We start from the raw sequence: 20311 nt of genomic DNA on the forward strand, positions 1-20311 counted from the left end.
TCAATATTGTATGAATTCCACCATATTTGGAATCTATGCAAAAAATAGAATCTTTCTACCGATTTAGAATTTAAATATCCCCATAAGTTATATATTAATTTAATAAATTATATTATCATTTATAATAAAATTTTTCGAAATGCAGATAAATTTTAACATGTTCGAAATGAAACTATTATAAAATATATTCTTTTTATTAATGGTAATATAGGAATTGTAGGAATAAAAACTTTTTATAAATTATTCATAAATTTTTAAAATCGGTTTCATACAAAATAAAAATAAATTTTCATAAATGTAAGACATGAATTTTTAAAGTTTATTTTTTTTATTTCATTATGTTTGGGCTGAGTGTAAATGTCTTACAATTTTGAAAATTTTTTAAATCTTGATTTATTCAAAAACGTAAGAATAAAAACCGTAAGAATCATACATTTTTTACTTCATATGTTAAAATAAATGATACAAAATCGTTCTATATTGTATGAATTCTTACGTTTACAAAAAAAGTCACACAACCCGTCCATATATACTACTTTTATCATTGTTTTATTGGATTATCTTTCTTTTCATATTTATCATTGTTTTATGGCACTCTCTTTCATTTCATATTTATCATTGTTTTATGGCACTCTCTTTCATTTCATATTTATCATTGTTTTTATTGGATTCTCTTTATATTTATATTTGTCAATGTTTTATGAAATTATTTCGATATTAATCATTGCCCTCTTACTATTGCAATCAAAGGGAATTCAATAGAAATTGTCCAATTCCTAGTTGATCATGGTGCAGATGTTAACATGAAACTTATTCACGTTCTTTTCATATTTATCATTGTTTTATGAAATTCTCTTTCTTTTCATATCTATCATTGTTTGATGGCTTTCTTTTTCTTTTCATATTTATCATTGGTTTATGAAATTCTTTCGATATTAATAGATGCCCTCTTAGTATTGCCATTATAAATAAAGCAACAAATATTATCAATTTCTTAGTTGAACATGGTGCCACAGAAGTATTTCCACCCAAAAAAGATACGATTTCTAATTTATCGGATACAGTCAAAGAAAAACCAGATTTAGGATCTCTGTTCATTTTCTAAACTATTCAAAAATCTGACATACTCAAAAATGTTACTAAGAATATAATAAATATTCATTATTACAAAATTCAGCCCTTTTTATTTCAGAACTAGTTTACGTTATAATTCAAAAAAAAAACTCTAGTATTAAGGTTATTATATTGAGAATTAGAATCTGGATATACCTTATTAGAACTCGAATGTATGGTATATGCAAATTTTTATTCTTAGCTTCAATGTCCAAACCGTATTTTAAGTGTTCGCCACGATGTTTTAGAAGTCTCCCTTTCCACTTCGTTGCCGGTTTCTTTCTTCATGATTCCTTCTCCCCTTACAGTCCTCAATTCATATCCTTCGCGTCGATTCCCCTCAATCGTTTCAATTTTTCTGTATCGGGCGCGTTACAAAATGAACAAAAAATAAGTGCAGAAGTGAAGTGCTAATAATTTTTTGTTCCGCATATGGTTTTTGCGCAAATAATGCACCCTTAATACCAAATCGTAATTCAGAGAAAAAAGGATATCGTAATGACATATGATATGAAATTTTATAAATTCTCAATAAATGAACTTCAAGAAAGGTTTTCGCAGCTTAGTCATGATTACTTTCTTCTTTATAACAGGTGCTTTCTTCCCTGTTTTAAATAAAATCATTTTAAAAGCTGAATTCACTTACAAATATGGTTTTACATTAGGTTTTAACAAACCATGGTTCCAAGTCTTCGCTCTTAACTTTGGTATGATATTTTACGGCATTCCGTTTCTTGTTCATTTCTTTAAACGCAAATGTAATAAAAATGTTGCAATGCCGAAATTATTTTCTTGGGAAATATTCAGAAGATGCGGATTACCATCTATTCTTTACATTGTAGCATCTGTGCTTCAAACTTATTCATTATTAACTATGCCAGTTTCAGTATGGCAAATCTTTCATAGTTTTCAAGTTCTTTTTACAACCCTTTTCGCCGTAACCGTTCTTAAACAGCGTCTATTCTTGGTTGACTGGCTCGGCGTCTTCATGAACGTTTTTGGTCTTAGTTTTTCAGGAGTTGCCGTATTATTACGTGGTATTAGTAAGCAGAATGAAAAAATCTCCGAGCAATTCATTATGATGATCCTCGCTATTATTTCTCATGGTATCAAATCCTACCAAACTGTTATGGAAGAAAAAATTCTCAAAGAAACAAAAATTTCATCTTCGAATCTTACGGCGTACGAAGGTTTGTGGGGCCTATTTACCTTAGTTTTCATCTGTTGGCCGATAATTATGATTCTTCCTCCCAATTCCAGATTATCAGAAAATATTCCAGAAGCGTTCATCCAATTTTACTATTCCACCCCTCTTACATGGCTTTTCTTCTTCTACATCATCATCGTCGTGCTCTTTACATACGCAGGTAACCTTATTACGCAATATAACACAGCTATCAGAAGAAACATGTACGAAACCATCCGTCCACTATTTGTATGGTGTCTTTCAGTTGCTGCCACCAAGACTTTGAAGAAATACCAATTAAATTTGAATGAAGATCTTGATAACTTTACTTTCATCGAATTGACAGGTTTCTTGATATCCATTGTTGGTTCTCTTATCTATAACCGTGTTTGGAGATTCGGTTGCTTCATTTACGCTGAACAAGAAGCCGAATTACTTGAATCCAACGAAATTTCTCAGTCATTGATTAATATGAGTGGAGATGTATCACCACCACCAGTTCCTATTCATTAGAACCAAATGATGCCCTGATCTTACGGATTATATTTTTATTAATTTTATATGTTATGTAAAAATAATAGATTTTATTATTTTCTTATTTCTTTCATTTATTTTATCAAAAGTATCTGATATCTCTCTATTAAATCTCTGATCTTTACTTTTGAATAATTCTCTTTTTGAAATATCTAATAATGCTTATATATTTATGATGCGGTTTATGGCATATAAATGATGGAGTTTCATATTTCACTATATACAGAATATTTTTAATAAATTTGCCGGATTCAAAATACATTTATTGTTTCAAAGTTTTATTGTATGGACTAGATATAAATAGAGAAATATGGTATTTCAATGGATTGAAACATTATAGTTTCAATGACTCAACTCTCCTCAGAAGATTATATAAAGTTGAAACTCAAAAGAAATTACAATTAATGGAAGAAATTAAATCTCAGAATATTTAATATAAAGCATATGATTTATAGTTGATACTTCATTTCTAGTTTGGCATTTTGTATTGAGCAAAAGCAAGATAATATCCAATATATCTTTTATTTATTATCTATAAAAGCCTCATAATTCTGGTTGTTCTTCTTCTAGAGGATCTTGAAGGTTTTTGTTTTGACTCATCTTTTTAAATATGAAAGCCAACACAATAGCTATCAATGAAAGAGCAACAACTGTCACAACTACACCTATGATAATATTCCTTTTCTTTCTTTCTTTCAAGAGCTACTTGATCTAAATAATCTGGTTCTGTCTCATTTGTTGGCTGGTTTTTATCATGGTTATCTGAAAATGAACTGGACTCAGAAGATGACACTGATGCAGATGATGAAGAAGAAATTATTTCTTCATATATTTCACATGATTCTATTTCATTAGTTGTTGGTAATCCTCCAATTATATTTCCTTCAACTTCACTTGATTTATATATCTTTTCTGCAGAAACAGCATTTTTAAGGAAATTATCGCCAAGATTGTTATTGGCACAATAAGAAAACGTCTTTATGGTAATTCCAGTAAGTGCATCATCAGTTATTTTATTAATTTTACAAGAAATTATTAAATTGAGAGGAGTAATATATGATGTGGGGTGTGTGACTTTTTTTGTAATCGTAAGAATTCTCACATAATTGAATGATTTTTGAACATACTTCCGAATAGCAGATTTTAAAAATTTATGAATAATTTATAAAAAGTTTTTATTCCTACAATTCCTATATTACCATTAATAAAAGAATATATTTTATAAATTTTATTATAAATAATATAATTTATTAAATTAATATATAACTTATGAATTTTTAATTTTAATGAAATAAAATTTAGTATTAATAAAGTTATAAAATAAATTGGTGCATGTTAGATGTAAATAAGATATAAAAAGGTGTTTATGAATACTTTAGCAGAAGTTGCATTGAATAATGAAATATTTGATGAATATAACCTTGAACTCAGTGATGGGCTTTAAGGACCCGGGCTCAACGAGTCATGATTTATGAAATCAATAATTTGATTTATTCGCTCTTCAATAATTTCTATTCTTTTTGTTAAATCATCTATTTTCATTAATGAGGTGATTCTTGATTGAGGAATAGATTTCAAACTAACCACTCCTTTTATTTTTGAAATTTTGAATCCATCAACTTTAAACATTTTATTCAATTTACATGTTGTCAATTCTTCAAATAATTTTTTATTATTGGCATAATAGTCATTAAATTCTTCAACAGATGAAAAATTTTTTATTTCAGTAATTGGTTTAACAACGTTTATTTTTTGTTGAACATTTTCACTTTCATTTATTTCTTCCTCCTCTGTTTCATTTATTTTTAACATCGGTTTCATTTATCATTAAATAAAAATTAGAATATAAGTGATGAAATATATTTTTAATTTTAATGAAATAATCAGAAATGGCTGCAGGATTCTTTAAAAAATTATGGGATGGAATTAAGAAAGCTGCGGGTTGGGTTCATCAAAAGATTATTAAACCCATTGCAAACTTTTTGGCACCAGTAGCGAAAACGGCAGGAACTATCATAGGTGGAGTATTAGGTACTAAAGCAGGTAATCCGGCAATGGGAGCACAAGCAGGTAACGCAGTTGGTGGAATTGCTGAAGGAATACTTAATAAAATAGGGGGTAGATAGTGGAAAAATAAATAAATATTATTTTTATCTTAGTATCGGTTGAAGTCTTTGATAAACTTTTTCTCCTTTATTTAATATTTCTCTTATTGGGGCGGCTTTTGGTGTTATTGATTCAGCAACGTCACTAATTGCTTCTTTATTCTTAAATATCCAATTTGCTCCTTTCTTCATTGTTTCCCAAACTTTACTCGCTCCTCTTTTTACTTTATCCCATAATTTTTTAAAGAATCCTGCAGCCATAGTTGATTATTTCATTAAAATTAAAAATTCATTTTCATATTTTAATTTTGATTTTTTATTTAATAATAAATGACGACTAACTATTTGGTGCCAAACACTAAACCGATTAATGGAAATGTGTTTCATTCATTCGAAAAGATAAATGAAATATTTGCAAAGAATGACGGTAGAAGATATTATAGAGAACTTGAAAGTTCATGCTATGACTCTGATACTCCATATTTTGATGATAAACAAACTCATTTAAGAATTACAAATCCAGCTCATGATGTGAACCAATTAGGTGACACATATATTAAACGCAAAGTTAAAGCAACTCTAGTTTCAAATAAAGCTTTCACATGTGATGCCGCTTTTAAATGTATGCGTTTATTCGTTGGTTACAAATCATCAAATCAAAGCTTTAAACAATTAGAAGTAGAAACCGAAAGAGGTGATGCTGGTTATCTTCAGATGGATTGCGCCCGTGAATCTTTCGCATTTGCAACATATAAACCGAAATCAGAAAGGAAAGTTAAAAAGTTTGTTCATTCGTTATATAATAATGTTCAAAAATATGATAACTCAGTATGTGGAAAATATATTGACCCTTCAGAAGTTTTCAAGAAAGCAAATGAAGAAGTTGATATCACTTTTGATATGATTATTCCGGTAAATGATTTGTTAGCATTTCAGGCGTTCGATGATTATCCTAAATCATTTGGTGATATCATTCTTAAATATTATGTTTTCAGGGATACTTTAGTATTTTGTCAGGTTGACCCGTTAAGAGTTGCTGATTTACAAAATTACGTTTATGAAAAGATAACTGATGAAAATTATGAAAAGATTATGAATCATGTTTATAAATATGATCGCAAATTCCAACAAATCGGACTTCCTACCAAATTAATTACAAGCTTAGCCGCTACATCTGCTGACGCAACAGTTGATGACGTTATTATTTCATGCACAAAGATGGAAGTTTTAGAGGATAAATGTATTACACCAGGATACGGTTTAATTGAAGAATCAGTTAAAGCAATACCACGTTTATTCAGTAAGGAAGATCCATTCATGATTCCAGCTCAACATATTGACGTTCGTTCACTAAATGGAGGTTGCATCACTCCTGAAGGTATTAGCTCAGATTTCTCATACGCTCTTCATAATGTTACAGATGTTGTGTTAACATTTCCAAAGAATGCAATGCAAAGAACAGTTTTAGAAAATCCAATGCTTCGAGGTCTTCAGGTCACTATAGATTCCAGAAACTTCCCCGATCAAGCGATGACCACAGTGGGTGACATTTCTTTACACGTATGCTTCAAGCTTCTGATTTAGATGGAGTGAATGAATGCACAGAGAATACGAGGACTCATTAACTAGACCACTGAATGCAGATGATGGCACGCCATTAGCTAGAACATGGAAAGACCAAACTTCATTCTTATGCACTATTCCAGTTCAACGTAATGGAGCGGGTATATTCTTTGATGGATTAGAAACTTTCAACTCACAAGTTACAGTACAAGTGAAAGCTTATCCAATCATTCAGGGTGAAAATGACACTTACCGTTCAAAGGTGACAAATCCTCCTCAGGTTTGGTTTACTAGGACAACATATTGGACATGGACACCGGATGAAGGTTTGAAATATCATCCAACAGGTACACCACCACAGTATAGAAGTTCATATGATGAAATATTGATGAATAGAAATATTTAAAATTATAAATTTATTTTTGATTAAATGGATTTAAATTCATCCACCCCTTATGAAGAATTAGCGGGAGTATATAATACATACGTAGATGATATGATTAATGAAGCATTGAGTGATAATAGAAATGCTTTATCTAAGGAAAAATTAATGAAATTCCATATTCTGAATGTTACTTAAATTCAATCACTGCAGCAATTGGTAACAAAATAAAGGTAAAACATTAACGATATTAAAACAAATTATCATTATTGCTAACACTTCCCCCTATTCACATGTGTTAATTTATATCAACCGTTCAGGTTCACCTTCAGATGATACATTTGAATCTTTAAAGCATTTAATCAAAATTCCAATTATTTATTTATCACAAGAAGAAGCAGAAGATTATTCAAAAAACTTTTTAATGTATAAAGAATTATATAATACAATCAAGAAGCAAGGATTAGAGGATAAAATTATTGATAAACAACGGGATGAATTATTTGAAACACTTTCTATTTCAAATTTTGATAGAGAATTTTTGCATTCACTAATTTTTCTAGATGATGCCGTGAAATCAAAACTAATAACTAATGAGAAATCATATTTTAATCAATTATTAACTCAATGCCGACATATTCAATGTTCATTCTTTATGGCTGTTCAATACTTTAAAGCATTAAGCACAAACATTAAATCAAACCTGTCCACCCTTTTCATTTTCAGTGGTTTTAGTCGTCAACAGTTGAACGTTATGCTTTATCAAGTGAATTTACCAATGAGCATTAATGAACTTTACACACAATATCAACAATTAGGAGAACATGGAAAAATAATAGTTGATTTAAATAAAGGAAGTGTTAAATTTGATTAACTTTTTATAATTAATTTTTATTTTTTATTTATAATTAAACATGACAGAAATTGCAAATCTTCTACAGGTTCCATTAAAACAAGGGACAAACAAAAAGGGTGCATATAATAGAACTATGAAAGTTCCTGATGGAATGAAAGAATTAGTTCATATTGTTGCCGGTCTTCAAAAGGATGTTAAACAAATGAGAAACGTTTTAACATTACCAGAAGCTCAAGCATATGCCAAACGTCATGGACCAAATTGGGAAGCACATGAAGCAGACATTACAGGACCAAATGGAAAACCTGATGGTATAAATGAAGTCTTTGTTACTGATGGTCAAGGAAATATTAAAGTCATAAATGGTTACAAATTAACTATAACTGATTATCCTAAACGTAAAGCATATAATGAACGTTATCCTATGCAATTTGATGAAAATGGAAAAGCTGTTAAACAATACATTGGAGAAGGTGAAAATGGTCCAATTAATTCATACCGTCATAATCCATATTCTTATTTCAATGAAGAATTAAATGCTATTGAAGAGGGACCGGATGGATTACCACGATATTCTAACCAGTTTGATGGTCAATATGCAAATATTAGACCCGAAATTCCAGCTAAGAAATTCTTTAAAGTTGCTTTATTCGATCCAGTGTTCAATGAACAGAAAGAAGCAATGAAAGCAGAATTTAAACCAATTCAAGTGCAAGAATTTCTTCATCTTCACTTTCAGAAGCGTTCAAGGAATTGATAAAGAAACCACTTTATTCTCAACGAGGTTTAACTTATGATTTAGTTAAGGAATCAGATAAAAGAAAATTTGAGAAATCAGTTGATTATAAGAATGCATGTAATGAAATGATTAAAGATATTGTAAATGATAAAATAAGACTGGGAGAAACTCAAATCATTATCAATAACATAATTGGTGCAGTTACAAAGAAAGTATAAGCAAACAAGGATGAACCTTGGGATATTACCGTAACAACTAAATAAAACTTTAAATATATTTTTCTTTTTTTTATTCAATTATAAATGAGAAGACGTTTCACAAGTCAAAAGAACACTAACGCAAAAGCAGAGATTACGGTTGGTTATAACGTAAATGATGATAAATCACGAATTATTCAAAATGTTAAAGTTAATGTTAGCCCTGAATTAACAAGGTCAGCAACTCAACCAAATTTATTAACTCGTGACTTACCGAAGAAAGAAGAGGAGCAAAATAAAGAAGATGAAGACCCAATCATTTTATCTGAACCTGGTAAAGAACCTGTTGAAATTCCCACTTATCCAACATACCCCCCACCTCTTTCATCAAACATCGAGAACCCATATAAAATAGACATTAATTCTGAATTAATGAAAATTTACCGTGATATAATAATTAATAATTATGATTCAATAATAAATTTAATTGACCAATCCGGTTTAATTATTTTACCTTATGAATCATTAATTCACATTATCGCCATTCTTTGTGATGTTCAAGATTCAGACGTTAAGATTCAATTTTTCATAGATGATGAGGTTTCATGCTGCGGAACAGTTGAAAAAATAAATCCTATAAAGGATATTAGCACAATTAAGATATCAAAGAATGGAACAACAATGAACTACATTTAACTTATAATAACATATACAATAAAATAGTTGATGAATATAAAATATCACTTGAAAAATTCTTTGTTAAGGCTATTTAATATTCAAGCATTAAACATTATCGAATAATAATCCTTTGAATCATAATCAATAATAATTGACCTTTCACCAGTTTCTATCGTTTGTTTTATTTCTTTTTGTTTCCCACTATCCGGATCGGTCATTGTAATTGTTTTTTGTTATAGTATCAGCTTTATCTTTAACTTCAATCTTTTTCCATCAGGATATTTAAACCAAAATTCCAAAAATTCGATATTGTCAATCTGTTCTATTTTAATCTATCAATTGCATTTTTAATACCATCTGAAATCTTATGAAATGGTCATTATATGGGTTTGATTGACTAAATTTGAATGAAGTGAAATATAACCTGTTGATGAATATGACATTGACTCGTATTTTCTGAAAACACTAAAATTTATAACATGAATGAATTTCTTATTCGTTGAATTTATGAATTCTTGAGGTAATCTTATTTTAGTTTTATTTATCACTGGAAAATAACGCTTTACCATATTTTTAATCGTAATAAAAATGTCAATTATCAATATTATTTCAAATAATAACTGTGAATTAAATTTAACAGTTAGTGGAATTTATAATGTTACTCTCGTTTCTGTGAGTGGTAAATTTAATCCCATTCTTTTAGACCCTTCAGATTATATATCATTTATTAAAGATGACCTTAAAAAAACGTATGATATGTATATAAATAATGTGATAGCGAAATGGGATATTAACATGATTTTAAGTTATTTAAATGAATCATTTATCGTATGGTATGAAGAAAATTTTAAATCAAAACCCGATAAACTTTTTGAACTTGATGAAATAAATAACCTTATTAAATTCCCGCTGAAAATTAAATTTGTACTCCTCATCTTCGTTCATTGTTGGGATATTAAATTTTGAAAAGATGATGGGGATGTTTTGTATTCTGACACTGGTTCCAATTTCATTTTTAATCAAATGTGATAAAGTTAATACCCAATGAGATTTTCACATCAAACATTAGACCCTAACTCTTACCCATCAATACAAAACATTTTATCCATCACTTAAACACATTTTCTTTATCATATCCGTTTCAATTATCCGGGAATTTCATTTATTCTTCATTCAAAAGATTTATCAAATATTAAATTTAGAATAACTGACCTATTTGATTGTGATTTAGAATTTATGAATGAAATATTATGGCAATTTCAAATAGAAAAAATAGCTGATGAGATAACGGATTAAATATTTATTTTTTAAATCATAATAAATGATTAAACAACAGCAAACACAGCAACTTAAGGCGCAAAGCACCCAGGTCCTTCAAACCATTACATACGCCATATATGCATATAATTCAAAGACAGCAGAACAACACAAAGGTTGAAATATGGAGATTTGGAGATAGTATTGAAAAATGAGCGTTTCGAATTCGTTTGCAAAGGTGGTGCAGTGATATCAAATATAAAAGAAATTTTATTTATGAATTCAAAAATTAAAGGAATAACGGATGATATAACATCAATTCCACCAGAAGAACAAAGATATTACGCATTAAATGCATTTCCTAAAGTTTTGAAGATTGGAAGATTTAATTTAAATGAGGAATTCATAAAAGGTTTCCTAAATGACATAATGAAGAAAGCAGATAAGGAATATGTGGCTAGTGAGTTAATGAAGAAAGCAAATAAGGAATATGTGGCTAGTGAGTTAATGAAGAAAGCAGATAAGGAATATGTGGCTAGTGAGTTAGAGAAGAAGGCAGATAAGGAATATGTGGCTAGTGAGTTAGAGGAGAAGGTAGATAAGGAATATGTGGCTAGTGAGTTAATGAAGAAGGCAGATAAGGAATATGTTAATGAAAAAGATAATGAAATTAAAGAAAGGGTTGAAAGGTATCATGAATGGGCATCAAAGATTTTAAAAACTAAAGCTGATACAGGGTGGGTTTCAGGATGTTTAGACCTTAAAGCAGATAAGGAATATGTCAACAGTGAGTTAGAGAAGAAGGCAGATAATGAATATGTTAATGGAATATACCAAAGTTTGATAGGAACAACTGAAAATATTGAAACTATTGTTGGTGACTTTTCTGTCATGAAGAAAATAAATATTTTAGATGGCAGTTTGTACAGTCCTTAAGAAATTGGTATGCGGTGTTAAACTCATTCCGAAAATAACAATGAAATGTATGTAAGCTATATAAAAGAATAATGGTACACAAGTTAAAGTTCCATTAGACAACAACTGTTACTTAAACTTATATGGAGACGAACAAAAGAAATATTTAAGAGTTTTATGAAATGACAGATATGACATTGTCTAACCTAGCTCCAGCACCATATTATTATGACTATGGAGATGACGTCAGAACACCACATGCAGATGAACAAAAGCTAACATTATATTTAGATTATTATAGATATAAAGATATAATGCAATAGAAAAAACGAGAATAGTATATTATTATATAGATGACAAAAATAAATATTATAGTCAAGATTTTACCTACCCTGAAAACATAAGATTATATTATAAAAAATATTCCGACACAAACCAGAAGAACCTGAAATAGTTGCACTATATTTTAAGTTCAAAAGAGACAATCCATATTATCTCATATGTTTGATTTAATGAACCCAGTAGGTTCTATTTATACGTCTATGGATGCAAGAGGTCCTCAAGTAATGTTTGGTGTTGGTGCATGGAACAAATAGTCGACAGGTTTTTGTATTGTGCAAACTCTTCAAAGGAAATGGGTGGAAGTAAAACGATTACAGGTGAAAATTTACCTGCACACAGTCACTACATAGATTTAAGTACATCTCAAGCGGGTTGGCATAAGCATAGATATTGGGATTGGTCAGGAATGACAAAAGGTAAAGGATATGATGTTAAAGATGACGTTAAGTTTGCTATAAATTGTTACTGGGATGACACTCAGGGAGAAGGAAACCATACACATTTCGTTTCAGGATATACACAAACAACGGGACAAAGTAAAGACTACATGCCACCTTACATGACAGTTTACGCATGGTATAGAGTTCAATGAACGCTCAATGTTTGTGAAACAAACTTTAGGAGCTCCAAAAGAGCGAACATCATAATTTAAATTTTTATTTTAGTATAAATAAAGATTCTACCATATGGTGTTATCGGAAGAGATAAAGATGGAAACCCAATATTTGATCCAAAGTTAAAATTAAAGTTACTGACAAGACAACAACTTGAAAAGTTACTGAAACCAAAACAGGAAAAAAATGAGAAAGAAAAAAATTTAAATTATGTAATTTTATTTTTATCATAAATGACAAAATTAATTAAGCCAACTATTTCTAAATTAATGATACCAATGAAATCATTTCGTGGAGTAATTATCCCAGGTTCTTCACAATTAGTCAGGGCAGGTGATGTGACTCAAGGTGGAACATTAGCGAATCCATTCAAATTATTAACTAAAGATGAACTTAATAAAACGATGATAAAATAACTGATAACAAAATTTTATTTCACTGCTACTCGGTAATTTAACTTCTCTGAAAAATAGTGACAACATGACATTTTGACAACATAGTGAGATTAATGAGGAAGGCACTTATTCATTATTTTTGAAGAACTGAAGGTGTCACTATGTCACTATGTGTCACTCGGTAATTTAACTTCTCTGAAAAATAGTGACAACATGACATTTTGACAACATGACATTTTGACAACATAGTGGGATTAATGCAAAAATAAAGTTAGTTTTAAAATTATTTTTATTTTTTTATTCCTATATAAATGACAGCAACAAACAACAACAGCAACTATATCGTTTCTGATGAAAAAGTTATTGATTCATTAGTTGAGGAATTAGCTGAGGAATTAGTTGTGGCAACAAACAACAACAGCAACTATATCGTTTCTGATGAAAAAGTTATTGATTCATTAGTTGAGGAATTAGTTATGGCAGAAACTAAAACCCTCAACGAAAGAATTGGTGAAAACAAGATTGATTTACATAACTACCTCAAATACGATGGAGGAAGAGGAAGGAAAACTGGTATGGCTTTATTAGTAAATAAAATATCAAATTTAACGATTATAGATGTTGATATCAATAAATCGTACAATGATGAACTTAAAGAAACAGTTAGAAAAGATATTTTATCAAAACTTTCGGATAAAGATGTTATCGTTAAAACCGCTTCAGGAGGTCTTCACATTTATTGCAACACTAATTTCTTCTATGCAGTTTCGAACAGAATGATTAAATGTTATTCCTGCAATGATTATGATATCGATATCATGACTTCTATGGATGATTCAAAGCGTTCATTAGTGGTTATGGCTGATTCAAGAGTTCGCAAGAATGCAACAGAACCAATCAAAACATACTCATTCATTCGTGGAAGTTATGATTCAACATTAACTAGAACAGTGAATGATATATTAAATGATTTGAATATTAAGGTAAAAGTTGAACAGAAGAACGAAGAAATAAAGACCATCGTCAATGAAAACAAAGATGTAAACATTGACGATAAACTAGCTCAAAGCATAGTTGATGGCATCTGTGATTTTGAAGTACATAATGACGGTGGAAACATGAATTTAGAAAAAGAAATAACATTATTCACACTGTTTCAAGCTATTAATTCGTTACCTAATCATTTAATTAATGAAGCATACGATAACGTTTATAACTTCTGCAATTTAACAGAAAATGCAAAAAGTAATTTTGATAAAGCACGTAATAGATATGCACATTTAATGACTTCTCCATTTGTTTTGGTGAAGATTCTAAAACTATATCAAAAGGAATATTATGATGAATATGTTTTACCTTTATTACGTAAGCCAAAAATAACATTTGATATCAAACTTGATGACTCGTTTTTGATAACAGATATTAGACGCAAGGCTGAAAATCATCAGTATAAAAACAGTTCTGAAGTAACTGAGGATTTATCACGTGTAATCCGTTTTGTAGATTGTGGAAATAAATATTTCATTCAAAAGGAATATAATATCCACAACAAAATGAATCAAATATCATTCGTTCTTCAATCAAACATGAAAGAGTCACTTAAAATGATTAAATTATTTAATGAAGAAGGTAAAACAATAACAGCATGGGATGTACTATTAAATCAATTATCTTCATTAACCGTTAAGGGTGTTTGCTTTAAATCTGATTCCCCCGATGTTTTCTCAACGTTTCAAGGTTATAAATACAACATTCTCGAAAAGCCTGATTACTCAAAAATTGAGATGTTTATGAATTTCATTAAAGAAGCCATTTGTGATAATAACGATGAAGTGTATAAATACCTTCTCGGCTGGATTGCATCAATGATTCAACATCCTGGAATCAAGAATGAAACAGCAATTATTTTGAAAGGACTTCAGGGAACAGGTAAAAACAGATTCACTGACATTATTTCTGAACTTCTTGCCGGTTATTCATGCAAAAACATTACTGAAATAAGTGAGTTAACGGGTAATTTTAATTCAGTAGTTGAGAATAAAATGTTTCTTGTACTTAATGAACTCAAGAATGTTGGTGAAGACAGACTCGCAAACTTCAACGCTTTGAAATCAATTATAACGGATAATGAGATTAGAATTAATGAAAAGAATCAACCCAGAAGAACTGCTCAAACGTTGCAAACTTCATTTTCGTAACTAATAACGTCTACCCTGTCAAAATTGAAGTTGGAGACAGAAGATATGTAGTTTTAAGAGTTAATGGTAAATTTAAGGGTCAATTTGATTACTTCAAGGATTTGATGAATTCATGCACAAAGGAATTTTATGATAATTTACTGACGTATTTTATCAATTACGACCTTTCATCATTTAATGTACGAATCATTCCGATGACTGAAGCCAAACAAGATTTAATTGAATTATCATCAAATCCTTTAGATGTATGGATAAATACACATTATGATGAATTGTGTGCAGGTATGACGTGTGAAAATGCTTTATTCTGCAAACCATCAGACATGAAAGACAAGAATTTTCAAATGAGCATTAAAGATAAATGTGATAAGAAACAGAGAAGAATAGATGGTAAACAGACATGGTATTATGTTTTGAAAGAAGAAATGAAAGGATTATATAAACAGGTTGAACCAAACGATAATGAGGATTCATTTACTGACGATGAAATACCTGTAAATGAAGCTTTATAAAGTATGATTTGAATTTATTTTTGCATTAATCCCACTATGTTGTCAAAATGTCATGTTGTCAAAATGTCATGTTGTCACTATTTTTCAGAGAAGTTAAATTACCGAGTGACACATAGTGACATAGTGACACCTTCAGTTCTTCAAAAATAATTCATTATTGCCATCCTCCTATGTTGTTGTCAAAATGTCATGTTGTCACTATTTTTCAGAGAAGTTAAATTACCGAGTGACACATAGTGACATAGTGACACCTTCAGTTCTTCAAAAATAATGAATAAATGCCTTCCTCTCGTGTTGTTGTCAAAATGTCATGTCGTCAACATAGTGACATAGTGACACCTTCAGTTCTTCAAAAATAATGAATAAATGCCTTCCTCATTAATCCCACTATGTTGTCAAAATGTCATGTTGTCAAAATGTCATGTTGTCACTATTTTTCAGAGAAGTTAAATTACCAAGTGACACATAGTGACATAGTGACACCTTCAGTTCTTCAAAAATAATGAATAATGCCTTCCTCATTAATCCCACTATGTTGTCAAAATGTCATGTTGTCAAAATGTCATGTTGTCACTATTTTTCAGAGAAGTTAAATTACCGAGTGACACATAGTGACATAGTGACACCTTCAGTTCTTCAAAAATAATTCATTAGTTAGAAAACCATTGACGCTAATTTTATTTTTATATCTTTTTTTGTTTTGTATGTAAAGACAGTAATGACAAACATTGAGTTTGAAACAGTTAGAAAGATAGACGATGACACCAAAGTGGTTAGAATAGGTGATTTAAACGTAAGATACTCAAAGAAATACAACAAATATTCTTTGTCAGACATTATATCTCCATCTGAAAAGAAAACAAACGACTGGGTTAGAAATGCTTCAACTCAGAAAATTTTGACAAGAAATCCTGAGCTTATGATATCAGTAGCATTTCATGGAACAAGAGCATATCTTATAGACAAAAGTCTTATACCAATAGTTTTGTTATGGTTAGACCCAGTTGTTGGATATAACTTCATAACATATGGTTCATTCGATACGGAACGTTGCAGTGAAGGCTTACTTTACATCGTTCAGAAACCGAAGGACTTCAACACAAAAAGATATAAGATAGGAAGGACATATAATATAACTCAAAGATATGACAGTACAGTCAATAGAGTCAAGGTTGTGTTTGTTAATGATATGAGAGCTGCTGAAACAGAACTGCTTGAAGTTTTTGAGAAAATGTATGGTGCTCCCACGAAAGGTAAAGAAACGTTTGAAGTAGATGAGATAGATAAAGCTATAAAATTATTTGACGAAGTTGCTGAAAAATACATGTAAAGCGTTTATTTTTGTCTTTTGTGAAAGTCAGAAAATAAAGTTAGTTTTATTTATTTTGTATGTAAAGACAGTAATGTCAACATCAGAGAACACAACAACTACTATCGTTCATGAAGCCATAAATGAAGAATACGAGTACATACAGTATAACAAACAACTTCGCCTCATTCGTTCGGTCAAAGATGACGTGTACCAAAGAAAAATAAAAATTAAATTTGGATTGAGTTTAAAAATTCATCTTTATTAAATTCATCTCTTCCAATCAATTTATTTATTCTATTAAATTCTTTTATTTTTGCCTCACTCAGTTTAAGGATTGAACGGTAAGTTTTTAATTTTTCGATTATTTCTTTCCTCTCTTGATCGTTTTCAACCTCACCACATTGTGGCTTCTTTTTGTAATAGCATATTTTTGATTTAATTCTGTTTAGTTTCTTTTTATATTCATCGTCTGGACTCTTGGCTGCTTCGTTGTCACTCATTTCTTACGAAATAAAAAAATTAAATATTATTTAAATATAATGGAGTAATAAAATAAATCGGAATTTCTATTAATTTATTGTCAACTTCAACTAATACATTACCGTTAATATATCTAACAAATTCAGCTATTGTGTCAAATCTTCGTCTTCTTTTTATCATTGATTTATCAGTTTTTCCATAATCGAGATGAATCAAAACTTTATCCCCTTGTTTAAAATTCATGAGCCCCGAATTAATTTGTTCACGTTTAACATCATTCAACCTTTCCATTTGCTTTCTAATATATTCCCATTCTTTTGAAATATCATTTTTCATTTCCACTGGTTTCATGTTTATAGTTCTATGCCATGTATTATTGTAATAATATACTAACTGCTGTATGATGGAGTCATGATTTCCATCGCAGTATATCTGACCGTTAACCCCTAACGCATCTCTAAGAGTTCTCATTACCGCATCAACTATTTTATTATGAAACGTATATGGAGAGGATGAAAAGTAAAAATTAATTTGTGGGAAATAATGAGCCATAGCTGCCTGAAATCCTTTATCACTATCACCCCTGATATTATCTACTCTTTCATGATCTAGTAAGTATTGAATAGCTCTTCTTGTTTCCTGTTCTATTTTCCCATTCACCGGAATGCAATATAAATATCTTGTGTTAATGTTAATGGCAAATAAATAAGTAACGTTTCCTTTTGAATATTCTAAATGATCGATTTCGTATGAATATGGATATGGTGCAAATGAAGGGCGACTAAATTTTTCCTTTAACGGTTGAATTTTTGGGTCAGTTGGTTTATTTAATATCTTGAAACCCTTTTTAAAATCTTTTTGTTTCTTTAATGTTTGAAATGGATATAATAAAGTGAATGATGAAGGATTAACTGAAGGAGGAGGTACTACTGCTGGAGGGTACTACTGCTGGAGGTTTTGGTGTTGTGAGTGGTTTAATTTTATCTGCTTTGATTTTGGATGATGAAGTTTTGGAATTCATTCCCTCCTTCATTAATTCCGGATGTATTCTATTCATTTGTTTTAAATATGCTGTATATAAAGGTTTGATATACTTTCCTGCTTCGAGTTTATGTTGAAGGATGAATTCCAAAAGTTGATCTTTATTTAAAAGTTGGGCTGAATGTGGTTTAACTAATGAATCATAAATTAAAGCTTGTGCATCATTTTTGGTCTGAAGGACCCGGGCGTTTTGTTTCTTTGTTTTTTGTGGCTCAGGATTATATAATTTATATAATTCATCAATATTTCTGTTAATACTTCATTTTTTGAAATCTTTCAAATGTTTAAGTTGTGATTTAGTTTTTTCCTTTGTATATTCATTATTTTTAATTTTATCTTTAATTTTAGAAATTATTTCATCATGATATTTCAAAAATTCATTATCATAATATGAATAATAATAATCTATATCATCATCCGTTATATTTTCATCATATTTTTGGAGATATGCTTTTAAATCATAATAACTAAGAAAATTTTGATCACGTACTAAATCATCAATTAAATTTTCTAAATCTACGTTATCCATTTATATAAAAATAAAATAAATGTTTTAAGGGTGCCCACCTCTGATCAAGAATCAAAACCATCATTCAACGGTTCCTTTTGTCTCTTCTGTGGCATTTCATTAAATAAACGGCATACAACATCCATTTTCACAACATACAGCCTTAGTGTGTGCTCCTGTTAATGCAGTCTTACCGATTGTTAAGCGAGTCATTGACCCGTTTTTAAGTTGTAAATTAATATTCTGACCATCAAATATCACTTTATCATTTATTATATCCAAATAATTTTTAGGTGTTAATTGTTTATTTTGTCGTAAACTAACTCCTTTCATTTTTTGTGCAATCTTTTTAAAATCACTTCCATCAATTGAACCGTTGAATGATGTATAACACTTAGGGCATAAAGCAACCATGTTATTGCCTTGTTTCTCAATTGCTAAACCCAATAATTTTTTCTCATGTGCTTTTTCTTCAGCTTTATTCTTTAATTTAGGTTTAAATTTCTCATCAAAACAAAAGAAATCAAAAGGTGCGAATTTGTAAATGTTTTTATCATAAAATTGTTTATCGGTTACAATTGCTTGAAATGCTTGAGTGTTAGGAAGATTTGGATCACCAGCGATTGCCCAATAAGATGAATCAGTATCACCTTCAATGAAATGAAAACGATTAACATTCATGCATTTATACATAAAATCATAAATGAAAACCAAATACCAGTATTTAGCATTATCTAAAGTGAAGAATGCCTCTTGTAAACATGTTTCACATCTATAAAATCTATCTTTGAGCATCATTTGATATGTATCTTCACCTATTTCTCTTATGTTTTTAAACTTATTTGCCATACATGCAACGCGTGCCTTCTGTGCATTCATTATTTTAGTCTTTGTGTAATTTTGTGTATTCATTGCATCGTAACCATATGATCCATTAAGTGAAATCTTGCAAAATAAACTTTTTCCTTTATTTCCTTCTAATTCAGCCTTTTGTCTTTCGTTCATAAATTTGTTCGCAAATTCATTAAAACAAGTGTTTTTCGTAAATGTTAAAATTGATTGAATGTCATCGATGATAAAATGAAATCTGTCGATTAGATACCAAAGATAATAAGAAGAAAATGGTTGATATTGGTTGTGTGTTGATGCTAACTGAGTTAATTTTCTCTGTTTCTGGTCAACTGGTAATTGTTTGATTTCATGTAATTATACATAAAACTGCCAATTGTTTTTTCATCTGTGATAATATCTAAGTTTCTTATTATCGGTAAAAAGTTTATGTAATCATTAATGTATTTTTCATCAATGTGACCCTTTACTTCAGCCACGAATAAAGTATTTTTCTTCTTAATTATTCCCAGTGCTTTTGCTTTCTTTGTTGCTG

At 29.7% G+C, this 20311-nt stretch overlaps 7 protein-coding genes and 1 pseudogene across 8 annotated transcripts, besides 1 other annotated feature; 5 read left to right on the forward strand and 3 right to left on the reverse strand.

Moving 5' to 3' along the window:
* Positions 1-1550: 1550 nt before the first annotated feature.
* On the forward strand, positions 1551-2894 carry TVAGG3_0928300 (negative regulation of mitochondrial outer membrane permeabilization protein; the record flags this gene model as incomplete). The annotated part of the gene is made up of 1 exon (XM_001299000.1): positions 1649-2812. The coding sequence occupies one exon, from the start codon at positions 1649-1651 to the stop codon at positions 2810-2812; it is 1164 nt and encodes a 387-aa protein (XP_001299001.1).
* A 1828-nt stretch (positions 2895-4722) lies between these two features.
* TVAGG3_0928310 (N-acetylmuramoyl-l-alanine amidase family) lies at positions 4723-4959 on the forward strand (the record flags this gene model as incomplete). Its single annotated transcript, XM_051252490.1, has 1 exon — positions 4723-4959. The coding sequence occupies one exon, from the start codon at positions 4723-4725 to the stop codon at positions 4957-4959; it is 237 nt and encodes a 78-aa protein (XP_051078064.1).
* Positions 4960-4983: 24 nt separating this feature from the next.
* TVAGG3_0928320 (uncharacterized protein) lies at positions 4984-5199 on the reverse strand (the record flags this gene model as incomplete). The annotated part of the gene is made up of 1 exon (XM_051252491.1): positions 4984-5199. The coding sequence occupies one exon, from the start codon at positions 5197-5199 to the stop codon at positions 4984-4986; it is 216 nt and encodes a 71-aa protein (XP_051078065.1).
* A 1134-nt stretch (positions 5200-6333) lies between these two features.
* Positions 6334-20311: part of a mobile genetic element that runs on past the window's edge.
* TVAGG3_0928340 lies at positions 10675-12173 on the forward strand (annotated as a pseudogene). The gene has a single exon. A coding segment is annotated over exon 1 (1499 nt).
* On the forward strand, positions 13188-14370 carry TVAGG3_0928350 (Prim-pol domain family; the record flags this gene model as incomplete). The annotated part of the gene is made up of 1 exon (XM_051252492.1): positions 13188-14370. A coding segment is annotated over one exon (1183 nt), but the record flags the coding sequence as incomplete, so codon positions are not given.
* On the forward strand, positions 15269-15586 carry TVAGG3_0928360 (uncharacterized protein; the record flags this gene model as incomplete). Its single annotated transcript, XM_051252493.1, has 1 exon — positions 15269-15586. One exon carries the CDS (start codon positions 15269-15271, stop codon positions 15584-15586), a length of 318 nt encoding a protein of 105 aa, XP_051078067.1.
* TVAGG3_0928370 (uncharacterized protein) lies at positions 17126-17398 on the reverse strand (the record flags this gene model as incomplete). Its single annotated transcript, XM_051252494.1, has 1 exon — positions 17126-17398. The coding sequence occupies one exon, from the start codon at positions 17396-17398 to the stop codon at positions 17126-17128; it is 273 nt and encodes a 90-aa protein (XP_051078068.1).
* On the reverse strand, positions 19048-19806 carry TVAGG3_0928380 (uncharacterized protein; the record flags this gene model as incomplete). Its single annotated transcript, XM_051252495.1, has 1 exon — positions 19048-19806. The coding sequence occupies one exon, from the start codon at positions 19804-19806 to the stop codon at positions 19048-19050; it is 759 nt and encodes a 252-aa protein (XP_051078069.1).

This window comes from Trichomonas vaginalis, chromosome I, assembly GCF_026262505.1.
Source record: "Trichomonas vaginalis G3 chromosome I, whole genome shotgun sequence".
Lineage (NCBI taxonomy): Eukaryota > Parabasalia > Trichomonadida > Trichomonadidae > Trichomonas > Trichomonas vaginalis.